General features: G+C 35.5%; 1 protein-coding gene across 3 annotated transcripts in view; it reads left to right on the top strand.

Annotated features, from left to right (window-relative positions):
- Positions 1–21,187, top strand: part of LOC123564066 (regulator of G-protein signaling 6-like) — a 132,185-nt gene that overhangs the window by 99,586 nt on the left and 11,412 nt on the right. For all 3 annotated transcript variants that reach the window (XM_053536711.1, XM_053536709.1, XM_053536710.1), the window contains 3 exons: positions 15,010–15,213; positions 17,332–17,439; positions 20,566–20,694. In XM_053536711.1, coding sequence (XP_053392686.1) covers positions 15,010–15,213; positions 17,332–17,439; positions 20,566–20,694 — 441 coding nt within the window. The remainder of the gene's footprint in view (positions 1–15,009; positions 15,214–17,331; positions 17,440–20,565; positions 20,695–21,187) is intronic.

Genomic DNA, 21,187 nt, shown 5'->3' with positions numbered 1-21,187 from the left:
TATTTGGAGTATAGGAGGGCTATTCTACTCGCCCCGGCGTTAGCGTGACCTTTCTTGGTGAAAGTTTTTCGGCAACCTTTGTTTTTAGCTCACCTGTAAAAAGTGACAAGGTGAGCTTTTGTGATCGCGCGGTGTCCGTCGTCCGTCCGTGCGTCCGTAAACTTTTGCTTGTGACCACTCTAGAGGTCACATTTTTCATGGGATCTTTATGAAAGTTGGTCTGGATGTTCATCTTGATGATATCTAGGTCAAGTTCGAAACTGGGTCACGTGCCATCAAAAACTAGGTCAGTAGGTCTAAAAATAGAAAAACCTTGTGACCTCTCTAGAGGCCATATATTTCATAAGATCTTCATGAAAATTGGTCAGAATCAGGGCTTCAGAAATTTGCCGGTGTGTCGGTTTTGGACCGATTTTTGACTTTTCAGACCGATTCGTGAAGTGAAAAAAAGAAAAAAATCGGTCCCGTAAAAATGAAGAAAAGTATAAATTTCGGTCTGATATCTCAATACACGATCACCTGCCAAGTAGGAAATTGTTGGTCGCACCTTCAGATAATCAATGAACGTGTCAATCGGTCTGATTGTCACTTTGATAATCGGCCCGTAATTAGCGCGTGACGCAATCAGTGCTCGCACGGCACATCCTTTAATGTTTGCAGACAGCCGACTGCGGTGTATTAAACATTTTTGACTGGTTTCCTAACGTTTCTGACTGGATCCAAATCATTTCGACGGGGATCCACTTCTTTTATTTAGAATCCGACGGATGGTTTATTTCAAAAGGCTATGTTTGATCACGGTAACAAACAAATGGTCGCTGCATTTAATCAAAGAGCTATAATTGTATATTATAGGTCTTTGATTTAATGAGACATCACACGGAAAACCGATAACAATAATTTTAATAATTACTTGATTTGAAAAAATTACATAATTCATTTGTTGGGGCTCCAGTTGAAACAAATGCAGAAAATCGTCTTTGCAACCCGACTGTACAAAAAAGAAAAAAATGGACGGGCAACCACGAATGATAAAGAAAACCGGAGTGGCACTGTCTATCAAATCGGTCTTTTAAAAAACGTTTCTAAATGAATTTTTGTTTACATCAGAAGAGAACATATAACTTTATAAAATGTAGTTGCTTACTGAAGTACAACCTAAGTGAAATGAAGTATCCGTGGCCAACCCGCGTGACGTTTTGGTACTATACATGCGGGAAATTCGATCTCAGCGTTCAAATAATGTACACATTCGGTCCGCGGCAGAGTATTCTTTAAATACTGAGGCTGTTTAGCAGAGAATATGTGTCGTGTAACTCACTTTGACGCATCGTATTTTATAGAATTCCGTCAAAAAATGAGGAAACATCACAAAGTATCTGCCGTGTATACGGTATCGAAGTCACATGCGTTGGCTTTTAGACTAGTTACGCACACGGTGTCAATGCCTCGTATTATCTCGGAAAAACATCGAAATTTAAACAAAGTAACGATCACACATAACACTGAATAACTGTCTTCATTGTATGGTAACGCGCGGTGACTGGTAACTCAGTTTTAATGCATGACATGCTTATTTCTTTACCCTATCACGTTTTACAAAATATGTAATATTGGGAATGCGGTGGGTGGGGTAGCGCCGATGTCGGGATTTTCGTTTCGGACCGATTGAGTTATCAAAATTTCCGGAGCCCTGGTCAGAATGTTCACCTTGATGATATCTAGGTCAAGTTCGAAACTGGGTCACGTGGGGTCAAAAACTAGGTCAGTAGGTCTAAAAATAGAAAAACCTTGTGACCTCTCTAGAGGCCATATTTTTCATGATATCTTTATGAATATTGGTCAGAATGTTCACCTTCATGATATCTAGGTCAAGTTCGAAACTGGGTCACGTAGGGTCAAAAACTAGGTCATTAGGTCTAAAAATAGAAAAACCTTGTGACCTCTCTAGAGGCCATATTTCTCAATGGATCTTCATGAAAATTGGTCAGAATGTTCACCTTGATGATATCTAGGTCAAGTTCGAAACTGGGTCACGTGGGGTTAAAAACTAGGTCAGTAGATCTAAAAATAGAAACCTTGTGACCTCTCTAGAGGCCATATTTTTCATGAGATCTTCATGATTATTGGTCAGAATGTTCACCTTGATGATATCTAGGTCAAGTTCGAAACTGGTTTATGTGGGGTCAAAAACTAGGTCAGTAGATCTAAAAATAGAAAAACCTTGTGACCTCTCTAGAGGCCATATTTCTCAATGGATCTTCATGAAAATTTGTGAGAATGTTCACCTTGATGATATCTAGGTCAAGTTCGAAACTGGGTCACGTGCGGTCAAAAACTAGATCAGTAGGTCTAAAAATAGGAAAACCTTGTGACCTCTCTAGAGGCGATATTTTTCAATGGATCTTCATGAAAATTGGTCAGAGTGTTTACCTTGAAGATATCTAGGTCAAGTTCGAAACTGGGTCACGTGGGGTTAAAAACTAGGTCAGTAGATCTAAAAATAGAAAAACCTTGTGACCTCTCTAGAGGCCATATTTTTCATGAGATCTTCATGATTATTGGTCAGAATGTTCACCTTGATGATACAGTCCCTGGCTCGCGGATTTTGCTTTTTCCGCGTTACCACCGGCATAAATATTTGCCTTGAGTGGAAAATTGCGATGATTTTTTCACATTGAACGGCTGTTGACAAGAGCGAAAAATCGCGGTGATTATATAATACACCGCAATAAAAGTATCACTAAATGTCCGCGGCGAGTCACGAGGAATAATCTCAGCGGGTCGCGGTGAATTGCGATGGATCGCGGTGAACCACCGGCAATCACCGCGAAATCCAGGTAAATTTTGTAGGTTAAATACATATAAACTCTGTTGTTACATGTATAATTGCATTAGTTTTTTCTGATAAAATAATAGGGTTTAGGAACAAATAAATAAAGTTAATGTTGATATGTAATCATTCCATTAGTTTAATAATTTATCTATAGTATTTAACAAATTAAAATTTATTCCTATCTTACCTTTTGGATAAATTTCAAAATTTACATGTAAGGCTTGGCGTCGCAATTTTATAGTTTTAGGTTGAAAATTAATTATTTCCTGTAGAGGATAAATGGTTATATTCATTCGCAAAATAAAACAGAACTATAAGTAATATATAGCATTTCACAAAAACTGTCTCATGTCATTGTGGAGTACCGAGGTTGGAGAAACAAAACTTGACCCGTTTCACACTTGCAGGAAGTGTCACTTTTCATACTGTTTATTGTCATCAATATTTTAAGCATTGTCAAATACTGTATGATACACGTACTTGACACTTGAAACTTTTCTATTTTTGTAAAGAAGCAATTGCACAATGTGATATGTATTATCAACAGACATTATATCAGGCATTTTTTTTTTATAGAATATTATATAAAATATATAAAGAAATCGTTGTTTAAGTACTTTCTAAGTAAACCACTTTACATTTCGGCAAGGATGGTCACCTGTTTTTACCAAATTAGTTTTAAATATAATTTTATAATAAAATTTTATTAAATCTTTAGGCACAATAAAAATCAGAAATAAGAGTCTTTGTGTTTTCGTTTTCGGCAATGGCCGACTCTTATTTTATTCAATTTTAGCTAGGTTTAACAGTTTTAACCAAATTTTACACAATTTGTACATGTTTTACATAGATTAGAAACAAAGGTAATAAAACTTTAATAAGAAATTCAGTAGGAATCAAAGGCAGTAAATATTATTTAAAGTAAAGTTAGGCCAGCATTTGTAGATAGATGTTAGGGACCATGGTGGCATAAACAACATACAGAGCAGGGTAATAGGTATAAGAAAGAAGGCACCATAGGAAAATCCAGTAGTGAGGAAGTACAGTAAACAAGCAGACGACGACAGGCAACCGAAAGCAGGCAACAGGTAAACAGGTAAATTTTAGCTAAGGATTAAACCGCGAAATTGAGGTGTCCCGTACACAGGAAATGCGTGTAGAGCTTTTATTATCCAATAGATTTGCTTCAAACTTTCCACATCGTAAAAAGATAGATAAAGCTAGATTGTCAGGGCATTTTCATTAAGATATAAACATTAAACGAAACAAAATTACATGAAAACGGCCGATTTTCAGTAAAATTACCGGTAAAATTTCATACCGCGCGATCGTAAATAGCTATTATGTCTAAAAAGTAAATAAATTGAAATCAATTCACATATTAAATTTGGACTTTCAGCTAGAAAAGGCAAAAAAAAAAACAGAATTAAAAAATCTTTAATACTAAAAAAATGCCGTCAATTTAAATACATACAGTAAAGCGAAATTGTTAACCATAATGCGAATAGTAAAGTACATGGAGTAACATATTTATCGATATGACATATAGACGTGGCGTGTTATCTAAAAATAAACCTGTGAATGGAAGGTATCGGACGTAAATACATTGTTGTTATAAACGTGTTTTTAAAGTTTTAATATATTTTAAATGTTTTAAAGTTAGTAAATAAAGGAGTAGTGCATACACTTTAGTTCATGAGCAGTGGCAGTCTTTTTCTTGCGTAACGTAACAAATTTCACCAAACTGTTTCCAAAATAAATATAACAAAACAAAGATGCGAAAAAGTAAAATGGCATTATAATTATATTCAAAGCGCATCTATAGCTTATCAGTGTTGTATATCTCTGTGTTGTTTTAACGCTCCTTATTTAGTGGCAATTCGGGGCCAATAAAATGGATAGATGGATCGCTTTTTTCTAATTTCATAAAAAGTTAGTTTATATAATGAAAACATACGTATTTCTGTTGGAGTTTAAAGCACTGACTTAAAAATATTTTTATGATATTTATTTTGCATCCATGGGAAATTAATCTGTTATCATGATATATATTTCTAGTTTTAATTAAATCAGTCATTATTATTGCAAATGTTTCATGAACATTATCGGGTGGAAAGTCAATTCCGTTTTAAATGCAGATACTTTAAATACATTATAAAATCATTTTCGACATTTTTTTTTTAAATTTCACTATGTAACACCTTCAACGCCTTATTTACATGTAGCAGACTTGATCACTAAAATATTGCAGAAAGCTGCAAATATATGATTTTTAAACTCGTAATCTGATAATATCTGGAAAAAAAATTTACTATATAATTGAGCCGCGCCATAAGAAAATCAACATAGCGGCTTTGTGACCGCGCAGTCTAGACAGGACCCAAGCTGTTCGCTTTCATAACCTACTGCAGTAAGAGAAACAGCGAACAACACATATCATGATCAGACCGCGCGGATGCGCAGGCTGGTCAGGATCCACGCTGGTCGCAAAGCTACTTTGTTGGTTTTCTCAAGGCGCGGCTCATATTCTGCAAAACTCCCGGAAAATGATAAGATATAAGATAACGAAGTGAAATCTTCAATTACCTCATCGTTAGTTCTAATAAGTCTTTTAATTCCTGATCTGTTTCTTGTCGTCACACAAGTATTTTACAAGAAAATGCGAAATTTAATTCGTCCGTTGACGAAGTGCCATTATAGGTTAAGTTAAACACAATATCACAACTTTGTTGAACAATGACTGTTTTCAAGTCTTTAATTTTCACGTGTACTTAATGCTTGACTAGTAACATTTTTATTGGTTAACGAACTGATCAGTGGAAAATTTAGAATATGGCATGAAACACTCAAATAAGTAATCAACTATAATTAAATTCGTATCTCGGAATGGGCATCATTGAACTTGGGGCAATTACCGACCACAATACGTTGATGAATGAAATCGAATTTTCGATGTGTGATGTATTTTCGTAACTCAGCCATCAACATGAATTACTTCAACATAAATAGTGTTTTATTAAATATTGTTGCAATATTATTCAAATCCAAAATCATCTGGTTAAAATGAATTAGCTAATTATAGTATACGAGTTCAATGAAATAACATAACGCCGGAATGACAGTCTTTTGTGCATTTATGAAATTATAGAATTTAATGGAAATTATACTTGAAATAGAATAGTTAGAAGATATAAATGCTTGCAAAATACAAGATACTATTTATTTTCATCTTGTCTAAATGAATTAACAAATTATACAGTAGTACATGTATATATACATGTATTATACAAGTTCAAAGACATAATGATATTAAATTTCATAACCCTAATGTTTTAAAAATATAATCCTTGCATTTATTAAATTATATGAGTTAATGGAAACAACACCTGAAATAGAAAAGTAAGAAGAAATAAATGATTCAAAAATATAAAACATTGTTTAATGTTTTCATTTCTTATCCCATCATAGTGTTGAAATTTTAAATTAACTGTATACGTAATAACAAGCCACTGCATTTACCTGTAAATCGCGGCGATTCATCGCAATTCACCGCGAACCACCGGCACTTCATCGCGATGCGCCGCGACCATCATCGCGGGACACCGCAATCGATTTTATTGCATTTGGTCGCGGCGGACGCTGTTAAATGTATTGCGGAGATGCATGAAAAAACGCGCATCCCCGCGGCTCAGGAAATTGTCCGCGCTAGGGTCCAATCGCGGGGAAGCGCGGACTTTGAAAAATCCGCGAGCCAGGGACTGTATCTAAGTCAAGTTCGAAACTGGGTCACGTGGGGTTAAAAACTAGGTCAGTAGGTCTAATTATAGAAAAAACCTTGTGACCTCTCTAGAGGCCATATTTCTCAACGGATCTTCATGAAAATTGGTGAGAATGTTCAGCTTGATGATATCTAGATCAGGTTTGTAACTGGGTCATGTGCGGTCAAAAACTAGGTCAGTAGGTCGAAAAATAGAAAAACCTTGTGACCTCTCTAGAGGCCATATTTCTCAATGGATCTTCATGAAAATTGGTGAGAATGTTCATCTTGATGATATCTAGGTCAAGTTCGAAACTGGGTCACGTGCCATCAAAAACTAGGTCAGTAGGTCTAAAAATAGAAAAACCTTGTGACCTCTCTAGAGGCCATATATTTCATTAGATCTTCATGAAAATTGGTCAGAGTGTTAACCTTGAAGATATCTAGGTCAGGTTCGAAACTGGGTCACGTGGGGTTAAAAACTAGGCCAGTAGATCTAAAAATAGAAAAACCTTGTGACCTCTCTAGAGGCCATATTTTTCATGAGATCTTCATGATTATTGGTCAGAATGTTCACCTTGATGATATCTAAGTCAAGTTCGAAACTGGGTCACGTGGGGTTAAAAACTAGGTCAGTAGGTCTAAAAATAGAAAAAACCTTGTGACCTCTCTAGAGGCCATATTTCTCAACGGATCTTCATGAAAATTGGTGAGAATGTTCAGCTTGATGATATCTAGATCAGGTTTGTAACTGGGTCATGTGCGGTCAAAAACTAGGTCAGTAGGTCGAAAAATAGAAAAACCTTGTGACCTCTCTAGAGGCCATATTTTTCACGAGATCTTCATGAAAATTTGTGAGAATGTTCACCTTGATGATATCTAGGTCAAGTTTAAAAGTGGGTCACGTGCCTTCAAAAACTAGGCCATTAGGTCAAATAATAGAAAAACCTTGTGACCTCTCTAGAGGCCATATTTTTCAATGGATCTTCATGAAAATTGGTCAGAATTTTTTATCTTGATGATATCTAGGTCACATGTGCTCAAAAACTAGGTCACTGTGTCAAGTAATATAAATAATGACGTCATACTCAGTTCAACACTGGGTCATGTGGGGATAGGTGAGCGATTCAGGACCATCATGGTCCTCTTGTTCTGTCATATCTTTGTTACTATTGCTTATATCTTGCTATAACTTCACATAAACATTGTCCACTATACAAACAAAGTATGTGTAGGGGCTGAGCCCATTATACCCAAGGTCAAGGTCACCAAGGTGTTATACTTAGGTTATTTTAAGGTTAAAGTTTTCCGGCAACCTTTGTTTTTCTGTCATAGCTTTGTTACTATTGCTTATATCTTACTGTAACTTTACATAAAGATTGTCCAGCATACAAACAAAGTATGTACAGGGGGTGGGCCCATTATACCCAAGGTCAAGGTCACCAAGGTGTTATACTTAGGTTATTTTTAAGGTTAAAGTTTTTCGGCAACCTTTGTTTTTCTGTCATTTCTTTGTTACTATTGCTTATATCTTGCTATAACTTCACATAAACATTGTCCAGCATACAAACAAAGTATGTGCAGGGGCTGGGCCCATTATACCCAAGGTCAAGGTCACAAAGTTGTTATACTTGGAATTATTTTCATGTTAATTTTTTTCGAAACCTTCGTTTATAGACATATCTTTGGTACTTTAAAAGATAATGACTTGAAATTAAAAATATTTCTTTATGATCATCATCTGCATGTATGGTTAAAACCCCATAACTCTAATTGTATTTTTGACAGACTTATGCCCCTTTTGTACTTAAAGTTTTTTTTGCAATCTTCGCTTTCTGGAAATAACTTTAATGCAATATAAGATAAAGACTTTAAACTTAAAATGTATCTTTATCATCATCATCTGCATGTGTGGTAACAATCCCCATAACCCTGATTTGTATTTTTGACCAGATTATGTCCCTTTCATACTTAAATTTTTTAACAAACTTCATTTTCTGGACATAACTTTGATACTATATAAGATAATGACTTGAAACTCAAAATATATCTTTACCATCATCATCTGCATGTGTGGTAACAATCCCAATAACTCTAATTTGTGTTCTTGATAGAATTATGCCCCTTGGTGTATCTTTCTTTTAAAGTAGAGGTCTCTTATTAAAAAATATATTCATTTTACTGTCAAATTGCCGAATAGTAGAGCGCGCTGTCTTATGGACAGCTCTTGTTTTTTTTACCTGGTTGCCCTAAAATATAGCGTTTTTAAACATAAGTGCAAAATTGATAAATTTATTCAAACTTCAAAAAGTTTTATGCATATTAAAAAGATTTCATTACAGTTTTCACAGAACAGAAGAAAAAAAGATCGATTTTTGGTAAAATTGAAGAAAAAAATGAACAGTTTGAACATTTTATTACCTCCCTTTTGTGTATCTTCATTTTAGACCCAAAAATGATTAGATAAAAGTTTATTCTGATGTCAGACACAGTTATAAGATGTATCTGATTTCGTAACTTTATTTAGTTGCATTATCACTGTTAAATTGAATTGGTAGCTTAAGATTTAGATAAAATCAAGAGATATATGTTACAATTTATAAAAGTATACTGTGAAATCATTTTTTTTCGCATAGGACGAATTTTCGCGTATTTCGCGCTAGGACCGATGCGCGAATTTAAGACCGCGCTATTATTATTTTTCATTATTAGCTCGACTATTCGAAGAATAGGTAGAGCTATCCTACTCACCACAACATCGGCGTCGGCGTCACACCCTGGTTAAGTTTTTCGTACCAGTCCACATTTTGACAAAGTCTTTTGAGATAAAGCTTTGAAACTTTCAACACTTGTTTACCATCACCATGTCCAGTTATAGGCAAGAGTACATAACTCTGTCAAGCATTTTGACTGAATTATGGCCCCTTTTGACTTAGAAATCTTGGTTAAGTTTTTCGTACCAGTTCATATTTTGACAAAGTCTTTTGAGATAAAGCTTTGAAACTTTCAACACTTGTTTACCATCATCATGTCCAGTTGTAGGCAAGGGTACATAACTCCATCAAGCATTTTGGTTGAATTATTGCCCCTTTTTGACTTAGAATTCTTGGTTAAGTTTTTCGTACCAGTCTACTTTTTGACAAAGTCTTTTGAGATAAAGCTTTGAAACTTTCAACACTTGTTTACCATCACCAGGTCCAGTTGTAGGCAAGAGTACATAACTCCATCAAGAATTTTGGCTGAATTATGGCCCCTTCTGACTTAGAAATCTTGGTTAAGTTTTTCGTACCAGTTTATATTTTGTGTAAAGTGTTTGACAAATGGCTTTGGAACTTTTATATCTTGTTCAGTATTATAGTCTCTATCAATAGGCAAGAGTACATAACTCTGTCATCTTTTTTGGCTGAATTATGGCCCTTTTTGAACTTGGAAATTGGTTCTGTTTTGGTATATGTCCATGCTTTGTCAAGACTATAAAATTATTTTGACATATGGCTTTTAAACTTTAAACATTTGTTTATCATTATGATTTCCATCTGTAGGCAAGAGTACATAACTCTGACAACTATTTTGGCTGAATTATGGCCCTTTTTTCGACTTCGAAATTTTTGTCAAAACTATTTGAACTGTGGCTTTGAAACTTTTAACACTAGTATATCAACATGATTTCCATCTGTAGGCAAGTGTACATAACACTGTCAACTATTTTGACTGAATTATGACCCTTTTTGGACTTGGAAATTAGTTAAATTTTTCATACAAGTCCATATTTTGCCTAACTTATAACTTAATAACATATTTGCCATCATGGTCACACATTGCCATTTAGTGCAAGACTAATCGAATTCCACAAATACAGGAACATTTTTTGCTGAATCCATTTTTTTCTTTTGTCTGAAAATCTATGGAAATATTTTGACCCCATTCTTCAATCCATTCTTCGAATAGTCGAGCGCGCTGTCATCCGACAGCTCTTGTACTTTTCCCTATCTAAAATTGAAAATGCGTGAATTTAAGCCCGCGTGAAACAGTCCCTCTTTACGTTTGCGCGAAATTTCATGCTAGCGAATTTAAATGATTTCACAGTATATGTTATATATACAAGATATGGGTTTTTAGCACACTTGATTGTACTGTTAAACAGCGTTAGGCCATAAATTCCAGCTTTGTATTTTATCTGTTGTTGTATTGAAAAAACAGCATGATGTAGCAATATTTCTTGAATTTTTTAAAAAGACCAAGAGGCTGAAATGTTACTGAATTAAAAGGGAGTGAAAACTAGAGTCTTTGAACATTCAATATCCCTTTTGGTAAAAACAGTGTTAGAAAGAAGCAGTTAACATAATGAAGCAGTTTAGTAGAATTTTTTTTCATTTTTTTTCATCAAACAGTATATAAATTATATGCATTATCTGTTCCATGTACAATATTTCATAATTGTACCCCCCCGACAACAAAGTTGTAAGGGGGGGTATACTGGTTTCAGGTTGTCTGTCTGTCCGTCCGTCTGTCTGTCTGTCCATCTGGCCATCTGTCCGTAGACGCAATCTTGTGCGCACCATCTCTCCTTATACCCTTGACAGAATTTAATGAAACTTCACACAAGTGATCAGTACCAACAGTAGTTGTGCATGGGGCATGTTAGGTTCTTTTAGAAAAAAAATTTGCAGAGTTATGGGACTTTGTTTTTTTGTTACTATACTATATACATAGACACAATTTTGTTCGCACCATCTCTCCTCATCCCCTTGACATAATTTAATGAAACTTCACACAAGTGATCAGTACCAACAGTAGTTGTGCAAGGGGCATGTTAGGCTCTTTTAGAAAAAAAATTTGCAGAGTTATGGGACTTTGTTTTTTGTTACTATACTATATACATAGACACAATCTTGTGCGCACCATCTCTCCTCATCCCCTTGACACAATTTAATGAAACTTCACACAAGTGATCAGTAACAACAGTAGTTGTGCATGGGGCATGTTAGGTTCTTTCAGAAAAAAATTTGCAGAGTTATGGGACTTTGTTTTTTTGTTACTATACTATATACATAGACACAATCTTGTGCGCACCATCTCTCCTCATCCCCTTGACACAGTTTAATGAAACTTCACACAAGTGATCAGTAACAACAGTAGTTGTGCATGGGGCAGTCTGCATATGCAATCTTTTGTGTGCCTAATCTACCAAACCCTTACACACAATTTAATGAAACTTCACACAAGTGATCAGTACCAACCCTAGTTGTGCATGCTGCATGTTACATTCTTTTAGATAAATATTCTGCATAGTTATGGGACTTTGTTTTTTGTTACTATACTGTATACGTACAGTCTATATACATACAGTCCAGCCCGCCCGCTTAGCTCAATAGGTAAGAGCGTTGGTCTACGGATCTCGGGGTCGCGAGTTCGATCCTCGGGCGGGGCGTATGTTCTCCGTGACTATTTGATAAACGACATTGTGTCTGATATCATTAGTCCTCCACCTCTGATTCATGTGGGGAAGTTGGCAGTTACTTGCGGAGAACAGGTTTGTACTGGTACAGAATCCAGGAACACTGGTTAGGTTAACTGCCCGCCGTTACATGACTGAAATACTGTTGAAAAACGGCGTTAAACCCAAAACAAACAAACAAAATATACATACAGTCCACGTAATTATGCAATCTTGTGTGCATCAAATTGCAATGTACTGTGTCAGTGCATGCGGGGGGTACATTCATCATCTTTAATGATAGCTCTAGTTTAAAAAGAAATAAATATGTTAAGAAAAGTACATTAACATTATGCTACAGATAATGAAACTAAACCACAACTGGATATTGTTATTCAACTTAATAAACATCATGAGATCATTTCTGTTTACATAGGTAAATTAATTGACAAACAAAATGTGTATTTTAACATTTGTAATGCATAATAAAAAAAATCACATGTACAGTAGCGTCAATTTTTAAAAACATTAGAAGGCTTCCTAAATTCTGCCTTTCAAATTTTTAGCTCACCTGAGCACAAAGTGCTCATTGTGAGGTATTGTGATCTTGGTGTGTCCATCGTCCGTCCATTTGTGAAGTCGTCCTTGTCAGTAATTGTGTTTAAATGACATCTCCTCCAAAACCACTGAATGGATTTTGATGAAACTTGGCCTGGATGTTTCTTGAGTGGTCCTCTTCCAAAGTTTTTCACACGGTTCCTCTTGGCTGCTCATAGGGGCCGCCAGAGCTAAAAATAGAAAAATCTTCTATGACATCTCCTCTTAAAGCAATGGTCCGATTTTGAAATAATTTTACACAAACGGTCCTTCTGTAACCCTCTACCAAGATTGTTGAAATTATACCGGTTCGTTAAAAAACATGGCCGCCAGGGGGCGTGGTCACTTTTCCCTATATGTATATAGTGGAAATTAAAAAAATCTTCTTGTGTGAAACTGTTGGCCCAATTTTAAAATAATTTCACACAAATGGTCCTTGTGTGACCCTCTTCCAAGATTGTTCAAATTATTTTGATTTGTCAAAAAATATGGCCACCATAGGGTGCGGCCACTTTTCACTATATGTATAAAAATGTTTAAAAATCTGCTGGCCCAATTCTAAAATAATTTTACACAAATGGTCTTTATGTGACCCTCTACCAAGATTGTTCAGATTATTCCGATTCGTCAAAAAACATGGCTGCCAGGGGGTGTGGTCACTTTTCCCTATATGTATATAGTGGAAATTTTAAAAATCTTCTTGTGTGAAACTGCTGGCCCAATTTTAAAATAATTTTGCACAAATGGTGCTTGTGTGACCCTCTACCAATACTGTTCAAATTATTCCGATTCGTTAAAAAACATGGCCGCCAGAGGGCGTGGTCACTTTTCATCAACAATTTCTTTAAACAACATCTCCAATACCACTGAATGGATTTTGATGAAACTTTACACAAACGATCTCTGGGTACCCCTCTTTCAAAGTTGTTCAAATGGTTCAGTTTAAAATAGGTTTTCAGCTACCACACTTTAAAAGTCTTTTTCTCTTGAGCTTTGATATCTGGCATGTGATATAAGGGTTTAACTCTCTACCATAATTGACCAAATTTTTGCCCTAAGATCAAAAATGGCCACGTCCTTATGTGACATGTACTTACTATAGGCTTTTATTTTAGAAACTTTGAAAATCTTCTTCTCTGAATCAATAATAGCTAGAGCCTTGATTTTTGGCGTATGATATCAGAGTTGTACTGTCTTACTATTGCCCTAGGTTAAGAATGTGTGTGACGGCTAACATAGAAGAAACCTATCAATACTTGTACCATTACATTATACAAACACACTTAAAGCCTTATACACAGGTGAGCGCTTTAGAGTTAATGACCCTCTTGTTTCCAAGACTTGTAGACTAACCTAATATAGTCGGTTACTGTATATGTAATACTTCCATATCTCTAACAGAATGTATGAAAACTACAAAATATGATTCACATGAGATTGACCACCTTTAAACATTGGACATTCTGTCCCAGGGTTTTTAACCTTTAATTTTCTAAAATGAATTGGACCATCATTCAATTTCGGCAGTACCACTTGTTTATCAAAGGAGTGTTCACTGAAAATTAACTGACTGAATAGCGAACAGTGCAGAACATCATCAGCCTGCACAGATGTGCAGGCTGATTTTGGCCTGCACTGGTCGCAAAGGCAGAATCACTTGACGCCGCATGCTGAACTTTAAATAACTGTAGATTATCATGCTCAATGTCAGCTTTACCGACTGCTTGTTGTGTGGCATCCCTGTGACATTAGTTTTTACTTGCAGCCACAAAAGCTATTAATTCAGCTCTGTGATTTTCACATCTAATCCTGATTTCAGGCTTTTCACTATCAGTATTTTCCTATACAGTTCATATAGGACATTTCAGGCTTTTGAAAATAGACTTTCAGGCTTTTCATTATAATCCCTGGCCAGTATTATGACCTCCTAAGCTTCAGAAAAAAAGTCTGGAATGTACATAATTTACTTTCTTCAAAGAAATGGAGGGGTGGGGGAGGGATATAGGGGATGGGGAGGCTGAGGTCGTTTATATATGTTTGTTTGTATGTTTGTTTTGGGTTTAACGCCTTTTTTCAACTATTTCAGTTATGTAACGACAGGCAGTTAACCTAACCAGTGTTCATGGATTCTGTACTAGTACAAACCTGTTCTCTGCAAGTAACTGCCAACTTCCCCACATGAATCAGTGGTGGAGGACAAATCATTTCAGACACAATGTCTTTCATCAAATCGTCACGGAGAACATACGCCCTGCCCGTGGATCAAACTCACGACCCTGAGATCAGTAAATCTGCGCTCCCCCTATTGAGCTAAGTGATATGCTTAAAAATATTGGTTAGAACCCTAGAAGTAAATGTGAATTTTTTATTTTTTTATTACAGAGTTGAAGTACCAACTATAAATCGTATAAAGAAGTGGGCGGTAAGCTTTGAAGATCTGTTACATGATGAGAAAGGGCTAAATGCATTTGAGCAGTTCTTGAAGAAAGAATACAGCCAGGAGAACATAAACTTCTATAAGGCGTGCAAGGAGCTGGTTACCTGTCCTAATGCAAGAGTCAGCTTAATGAAAGCTAAAATAGAGAAGTAAGTGTTTGTTTAGTTTGTTTAGTTTGAAAGAAAGCTGTCTGTCCAAGTAAGCAAACAAATAGGGGAGGTCAAGATTCAGTCCCCTGGTGAAGTAGTGTAGTGATCTGACTAAATACAAAATATTGTAAAATCGTTACTATTGTTTGGAGATAAAATTTTGCTCCAATTTCCAGATTGCATCAATCCACAAAATCATATCTGAATAAACAAATACACTTCCTATTCAGTTGATTATGTCTCCCACATGTAGGGAGACATATTGATTTAGTGTTGTCTGTCCGTCTGTCTATCTTTCTGTCTGTATGTCACATAGTTTGTCCTCGCAATATCTCCAACACCACAGGAGGGATTTACACAAAACTTCACTGGAGTGATAATTGCCAAGCCTAGTTGTGTATTATGATTGGCATTTTCTGGTTCAATAATTTTCAGCTGAGTTTTGGCCCGTGATTTGTCAAATTTATGCTGTTCCGGCCACTTCTCTTGTATTTTTTGGTGGATTTCCACTAGACCATACAGGAGTGATCATTGACAAGGCTTATTATTCATATTGCTAGAATTGATGATTTTCAGCAGAGTTGTGGCCCTTGATTTATCAAATTTATGATGTTTTGGCACTTCTCTTATGTTATTGTGTGGATTTCCACCAAACCATACAGGAGTAATCAGTGCCCAGCTTAGTTGTATATATTATCAGCATGTTCCAGTTCAGTGAGTTTCAGTAGTTTGATCTTTTGTATTTTACTTTGTCCAGGCAACTGCTCCTATACCACCATGATGAATTACTCCAAATTTCACATATTGGATCATTGCCAAACGAAGTTGAAAATAGCATGGGCATGATCCATTTAGGTGTTTTACAACAGAGCTTTGGCCTTCTTGCTTTATCAAATTTGATGATGTTTTAGCCAGTTTTCTTATATTAGAAGGCAGGTTTAAAGTAACTTCTACCACGCCTAGTTGTGTATTGTTTGAATACTATGGCTCAGGGATTTTTCCTGGAGTACTAGCCCTTAATTTATGGTATTTTACAATTTCTGGGTGGTAAGTGGTGGGAGACATGCATTCTTTGTGGTTAACAATCTCTAGTTTAAGAAATTGAAATCTACGTATTTGTATACTCAGGAAAAGAAGTACAAAAGTTTATGCCTTCAAACGATTTCGCAGTACTGAGAAATCATTAATATTCATGGGGGACTAATTTTCGGGGTTGAGACAATTTAATCCCAATGAACAAGTAAAATTATGTCTCCCCTCACCCCCCACTGGGGTAGACATATTGTTTTTGCCCTGTCCTTCTGTATGTCACACTTCATTTCCGATCAATAACTGGTGAACCATTTGACCTAAAACCTTCAAACTTCATAGGGTGGCAGGGTTTATGGAGAAGACGGCCCCTATAGTTTTTGGGGTCATTCCATGCCCACGAAATTAAATGATTTTACAGTATCTTAATGAAACTGCTATGTAATAAATTTACACTTTCCTAGTGGTGTATTTTAAACACAGCTAAACACAAAACTTTTCAAAGTGAAGAAGATTCTTATGAAAAAGGTGTTAGTTCTAGTATGAGAAGGCTTTAGTTCAAGTATAAGAAGGTTTTAGTTGTAGTACAAGGTGTTAGTTCTAATGCAAGAAGGCATTAGTTCTAGTGTTAGAAGGTGTTAGTTCAAGTGTAAGAAGTTGTTAGCTCTAGTTCGAAGATGTGTTAGTTCTAGTGTGAAAAAATGTTAGGTCTAGTTTGAAAAAGTGTTAGTTCTATTGTGAAAAAGTGTAATAATCTTTACAATAGATACACATGAGCCAGTCTGGACATGAAGATATTTTATCAGTATTTATATTCACTGCTTTATATCTTATGCTTTGTCACATTTTATATCCAGAAAGACAGGTGGACTTGGCAAAGAAATTTTATTTTGGCTGACAAAAGAAATTTTATTAGGGCAAAGTGAGTGTTCCCTGTGGGCGAGTTGATTATACTGGCTTCTGATCCTGCTGGGTGATTGGAGAAAAAGAAAATTTTACGCCCCTGATCAGATTGTGTTTGTGTGATTCTAAACCCAGCAAAATGAACAAGTAAATAAAAGTTAATTTGTAATGGTATATTTATTACAGGGACTTTTTAACTGCTGGTGCAGCCCATGAGGTGAATGTAGATGGTAAAACTCTGGAGATGGTCACCGCACAGTTAAAGGAAGATAAAGATGTGACTGGCAAAACCAGGTAGGTGACAGTATCTAGTTGATCATATATTAAGTTTTATAAAACACCAAGAGGATGGTTATACTTTGTTTTTGATCATGTGGAAACAGAAGTTCCATCTGCTGAATATATATGAGCCGCACCATGGGAAAACCAACATAGTGGCTTTGCGACCAGCATGGATCCAGACCAGCCTGCGCATCCGCGCAGTCTGGTCAGGATCCATGCTGTTCACTTTTATAGCCTACTGCAATTAGAGAAACCTTTAGTGAACAGCATGGATCCTGACCAGACTGCGCGGATCAGGCTGGTCTAGGTCCATGCTGGTCACAAAGCCACTATGTTGGTTTTCTCATGGCAGGGCTCAATTATATACCTTATAACTTTTTGTGCCCCCCCCCCCATGAGTGGTGGGGGCATATAGATTTGCTCTTGTCCATGCATCCGTCCGAAGTTCATGACACGCCTAGCTCAAAAAGTATTTGATATAAATTAATGAAACCTTGCATGAGTCTTTATCATGATATAAACTTGCACACCTTCTATTTTTCGTCTGGCTCTGCCCACTAATTTTAGAGTTATGGCCCCTGAAATAGTCAAAAATGCACATTTTCACCTTGTGACACGCCTAGCACAAAAAGTATTTGATATAGATTCATGAAATCTTGCATGAGTATTAATCATGATATGAACTTGTGCACCTCTTATTTTTCATCTGGCTCTGCCCCCTATTTCTAGAGTTATGGCCCCTGAAATAGTCAAAAATGCTCATGTTCACCTTGTGACATGCCTAGCTTAAAAAGTATTTGATATAAATTGATGAAATCTTGCATGAGTCTTTATCATGGTATGAACTTGCGCACCTCCTATTTTTCATTTGGGTCCGCCTCCTATTTTTAGAGTTATGGCCCCATAAATAGTCAAAAATGCACATTTTCACCTTGTGACACACCTAGCTCAAAAAGTATTTGATATAAATTGATGAAACCTTGCATGAATCTTTATCATGATATGAACTTGCGCACTTCCTATTCTTCATCTGGGTCCGCCCCCTATTTCCAGAGTTATGGCCCCTGAAATAGTCAAAAAATGCACATTTTCACCTAATTATGTGCCTCACTCAAAAAGTATTTAATGTAAATTCATGAAACCTTGCTTGGGTCTTTATCATAATGTGATCATGCACACTGGGCATTCTTCTTGAGAATTTTAGTGTTTATTACAGAGCTATGGCCCTTGAAATAGCCAAAATAGTGGATTTTTTGTTTGTGATGCTCATAGCTCAAAAAGTATATGGTATAGAATAATGAATCCATTTCATAATTTTTTTTTGAGGCTATACCCCATTAAGACTGCAAACATTTGAATAATTTCCCTTTATTTGTGACAAATGTACCAGTGGGGGGCACACCCTGTTTCCTACAGACACATTCTAGTTAATGTAAATCAGAACACAAGAGTTGTGACTGAACACTGTTGTTGCCTCTTTGTTGGAGATTTAGGTATAGTGTGTTTACATTTTATCCGAAACTAATCCAACAAATATTCCTGGTCTTCGGCAGGAGTTCTGACAGAAAATATTAAAAATACAATTGAGTTTATGAAATTATGAGCGTGTTGAGCATTGAGAAATAACAAAGTTAAAAAAGTACTGTTTAATAACCCCAGAAATTGTTGGCAAAAATTGAATATGACAATAACATCATAAAAACGAGCATTTCGACAGAATACAGTTTTAACAGATTTTGATCCCCGCCCACTCCCACACACGCACACAATGTTGTGTATGAATCATTGGAGGAAATAAGTATGAATATTGTGATGTTTGAGTACAATTTAATGTAATAATGATGTATGAACCTGGTATAAAAATAAAATATTTTGCACATTACTAAAGTCTTGTTTAAGGTGATTAATCAGATTTAGGTCAAGTAATTAATGTGTTGAAAACTTTAACAGCCGATCTTCCAAATAAATTAAATTAATTTTTGTTCACTTAGCACTTCGTAAAAGTTAGATTTTCACTGGAGGTATCTTAAAATTTGATTTCCCTAGTCTGGTTGCCTAACACAGAGTTATTTTAGCATAAGTATAAATTTTATGAACATACTTTTCCAAAGGAATTTTATAGGACCAGTTATATTTCATTTGTTAAAGAGAAAGGCAACCGTGTTCCCATGTTAATTCCATCTGCTAGAATTTCTTGAATCATTTAAAGAAATGAAAGAATTTTTCAAAATTGGCTTAAAAATGAGAAAGTCATGAGCATATTAATATTTGATTAAATTGGCTGCCATTTTGTTTCCATGGCAACAAAAACAAAATGGCAGATTTATTAAATTTCTAGATACACATCTGAATTGTATTTACTTATTTCTGTAAAAACAATTTTTCTACCTTTTCAATGTATAATGAAAGAAAGTACCATGTTTTATATCGTACACTAAAATACATATGAAATTAATCTATGTAAAAGGTTATTTGTTAAAGAATTCAGCTGTGTGTAAATGACGTCATAAACACACTAAAATGGCTGCCGCCATGATCAGCCATTTTTCTAAATTTCAAACTGCCATATCTTTTTCAATAATTATCAGATTTTAAAAATTCTTTCAGTGTTATGAAAGGCTTGAGTATGGCTTTCATATACAATTAACTTATTGTTAGGCTTTCCTTGCCCTTTAAAGGTTACATATTTAGCTAAAAAGTTAGAAATAAAAGTTTGAAAAATTATTATTGCCTCCCTTTGCCTACGTTGGTTGATAGATTGGAAATAAAGGAACTCAGAAGCGACACAGTTTTAAACTTGCTTTTTGGTTGAGAATGTTAAAATACAAAATTTATGTAAAACTAGAAATTATATAGAAATAAAAGAAATACTCGGCTTTTAAGTACATATTAAAGGGGTGGGAGATAATTGCAAAATTTTGGAAAATTCTGTAAAATATACATTCCAATAGAGATTTAACTCTGTGTAGTCAGTCTTTTGTTCCTTAAATAAATCTCTAATATGATATATGAAACGTGAAAATTATCTTAAAATGCAGTTAAAATTACTTTAAATGACCTTTAAATTGAACATTACACTTATTCTTGATCATTTGTTTCATTCAATCATGTATAGACCAGTATGTATCTACTTTACAGATACATATTCCAGCCAGCCATGGATCATGTATATGCATTGATGAAGAAAGACAGTTATACCCGCTTTCTCAGATCTGAACAATACAAGCAGCTGCTGGAGAAATCACAGACTCACTACACGAAGAAAAAGTGAGATTGTAATATGACTCTTTTTTCAGGAGAATTAAGCAGACAAAGGCTGAAAATTTGTAATATGATGAGACTTCAAGAGATTGAAACTAAAGTTTACCACTGCTTATTATAGCCATGATTTATATGTTGTAATTATGTCTCCCACCACATAGTGGTGTGGGAGATATATTGATTTACTGCTGTCTGTGTGTCCATGTGTGTGTGTCTGTCTGTCAGTCACAAATCTTGTCCTCGCTCTAAGTTTAACAGTTCTAATCTGATAACCAAACTTGAACAAAATGTGTTTGCCAGTAAGTCCTTGGCCAAGTTCGATAACTAGCCAAATCGGCCCAGGCACTTCAGAATTATTGCGCTTGAATTACCGAAAAATCACCCTGTACACAGATGCCAGTGATACATGTATTGGTACATGGTTGGCTCAGATACATAACTATTCAGATGATTTGGCAGTTGTGGGAGACATGCACTTTTCTCAAAAGCAGCTCTAGTT

Source organism: Mercenaria mercenaria, chromosome 2 (assembly GCF_021730395.1).
Source record: "Mercenaria mercenaria strain notata chromosome 2, MADL_Memer_1, whole genome shotgun sequence".
Taxonomy (NCBI): domain Eukaryota; kingdom Metazoa; phylum Mollusca; class Bivalvia; order Venerida; family Veneridae; genus Mercenaria; species Mercenaria mercenaria.
Note: the sequence above shows the minus strand (reverse complement) of the source record. Positions and strands in the feature narration are given on the sequence as shown.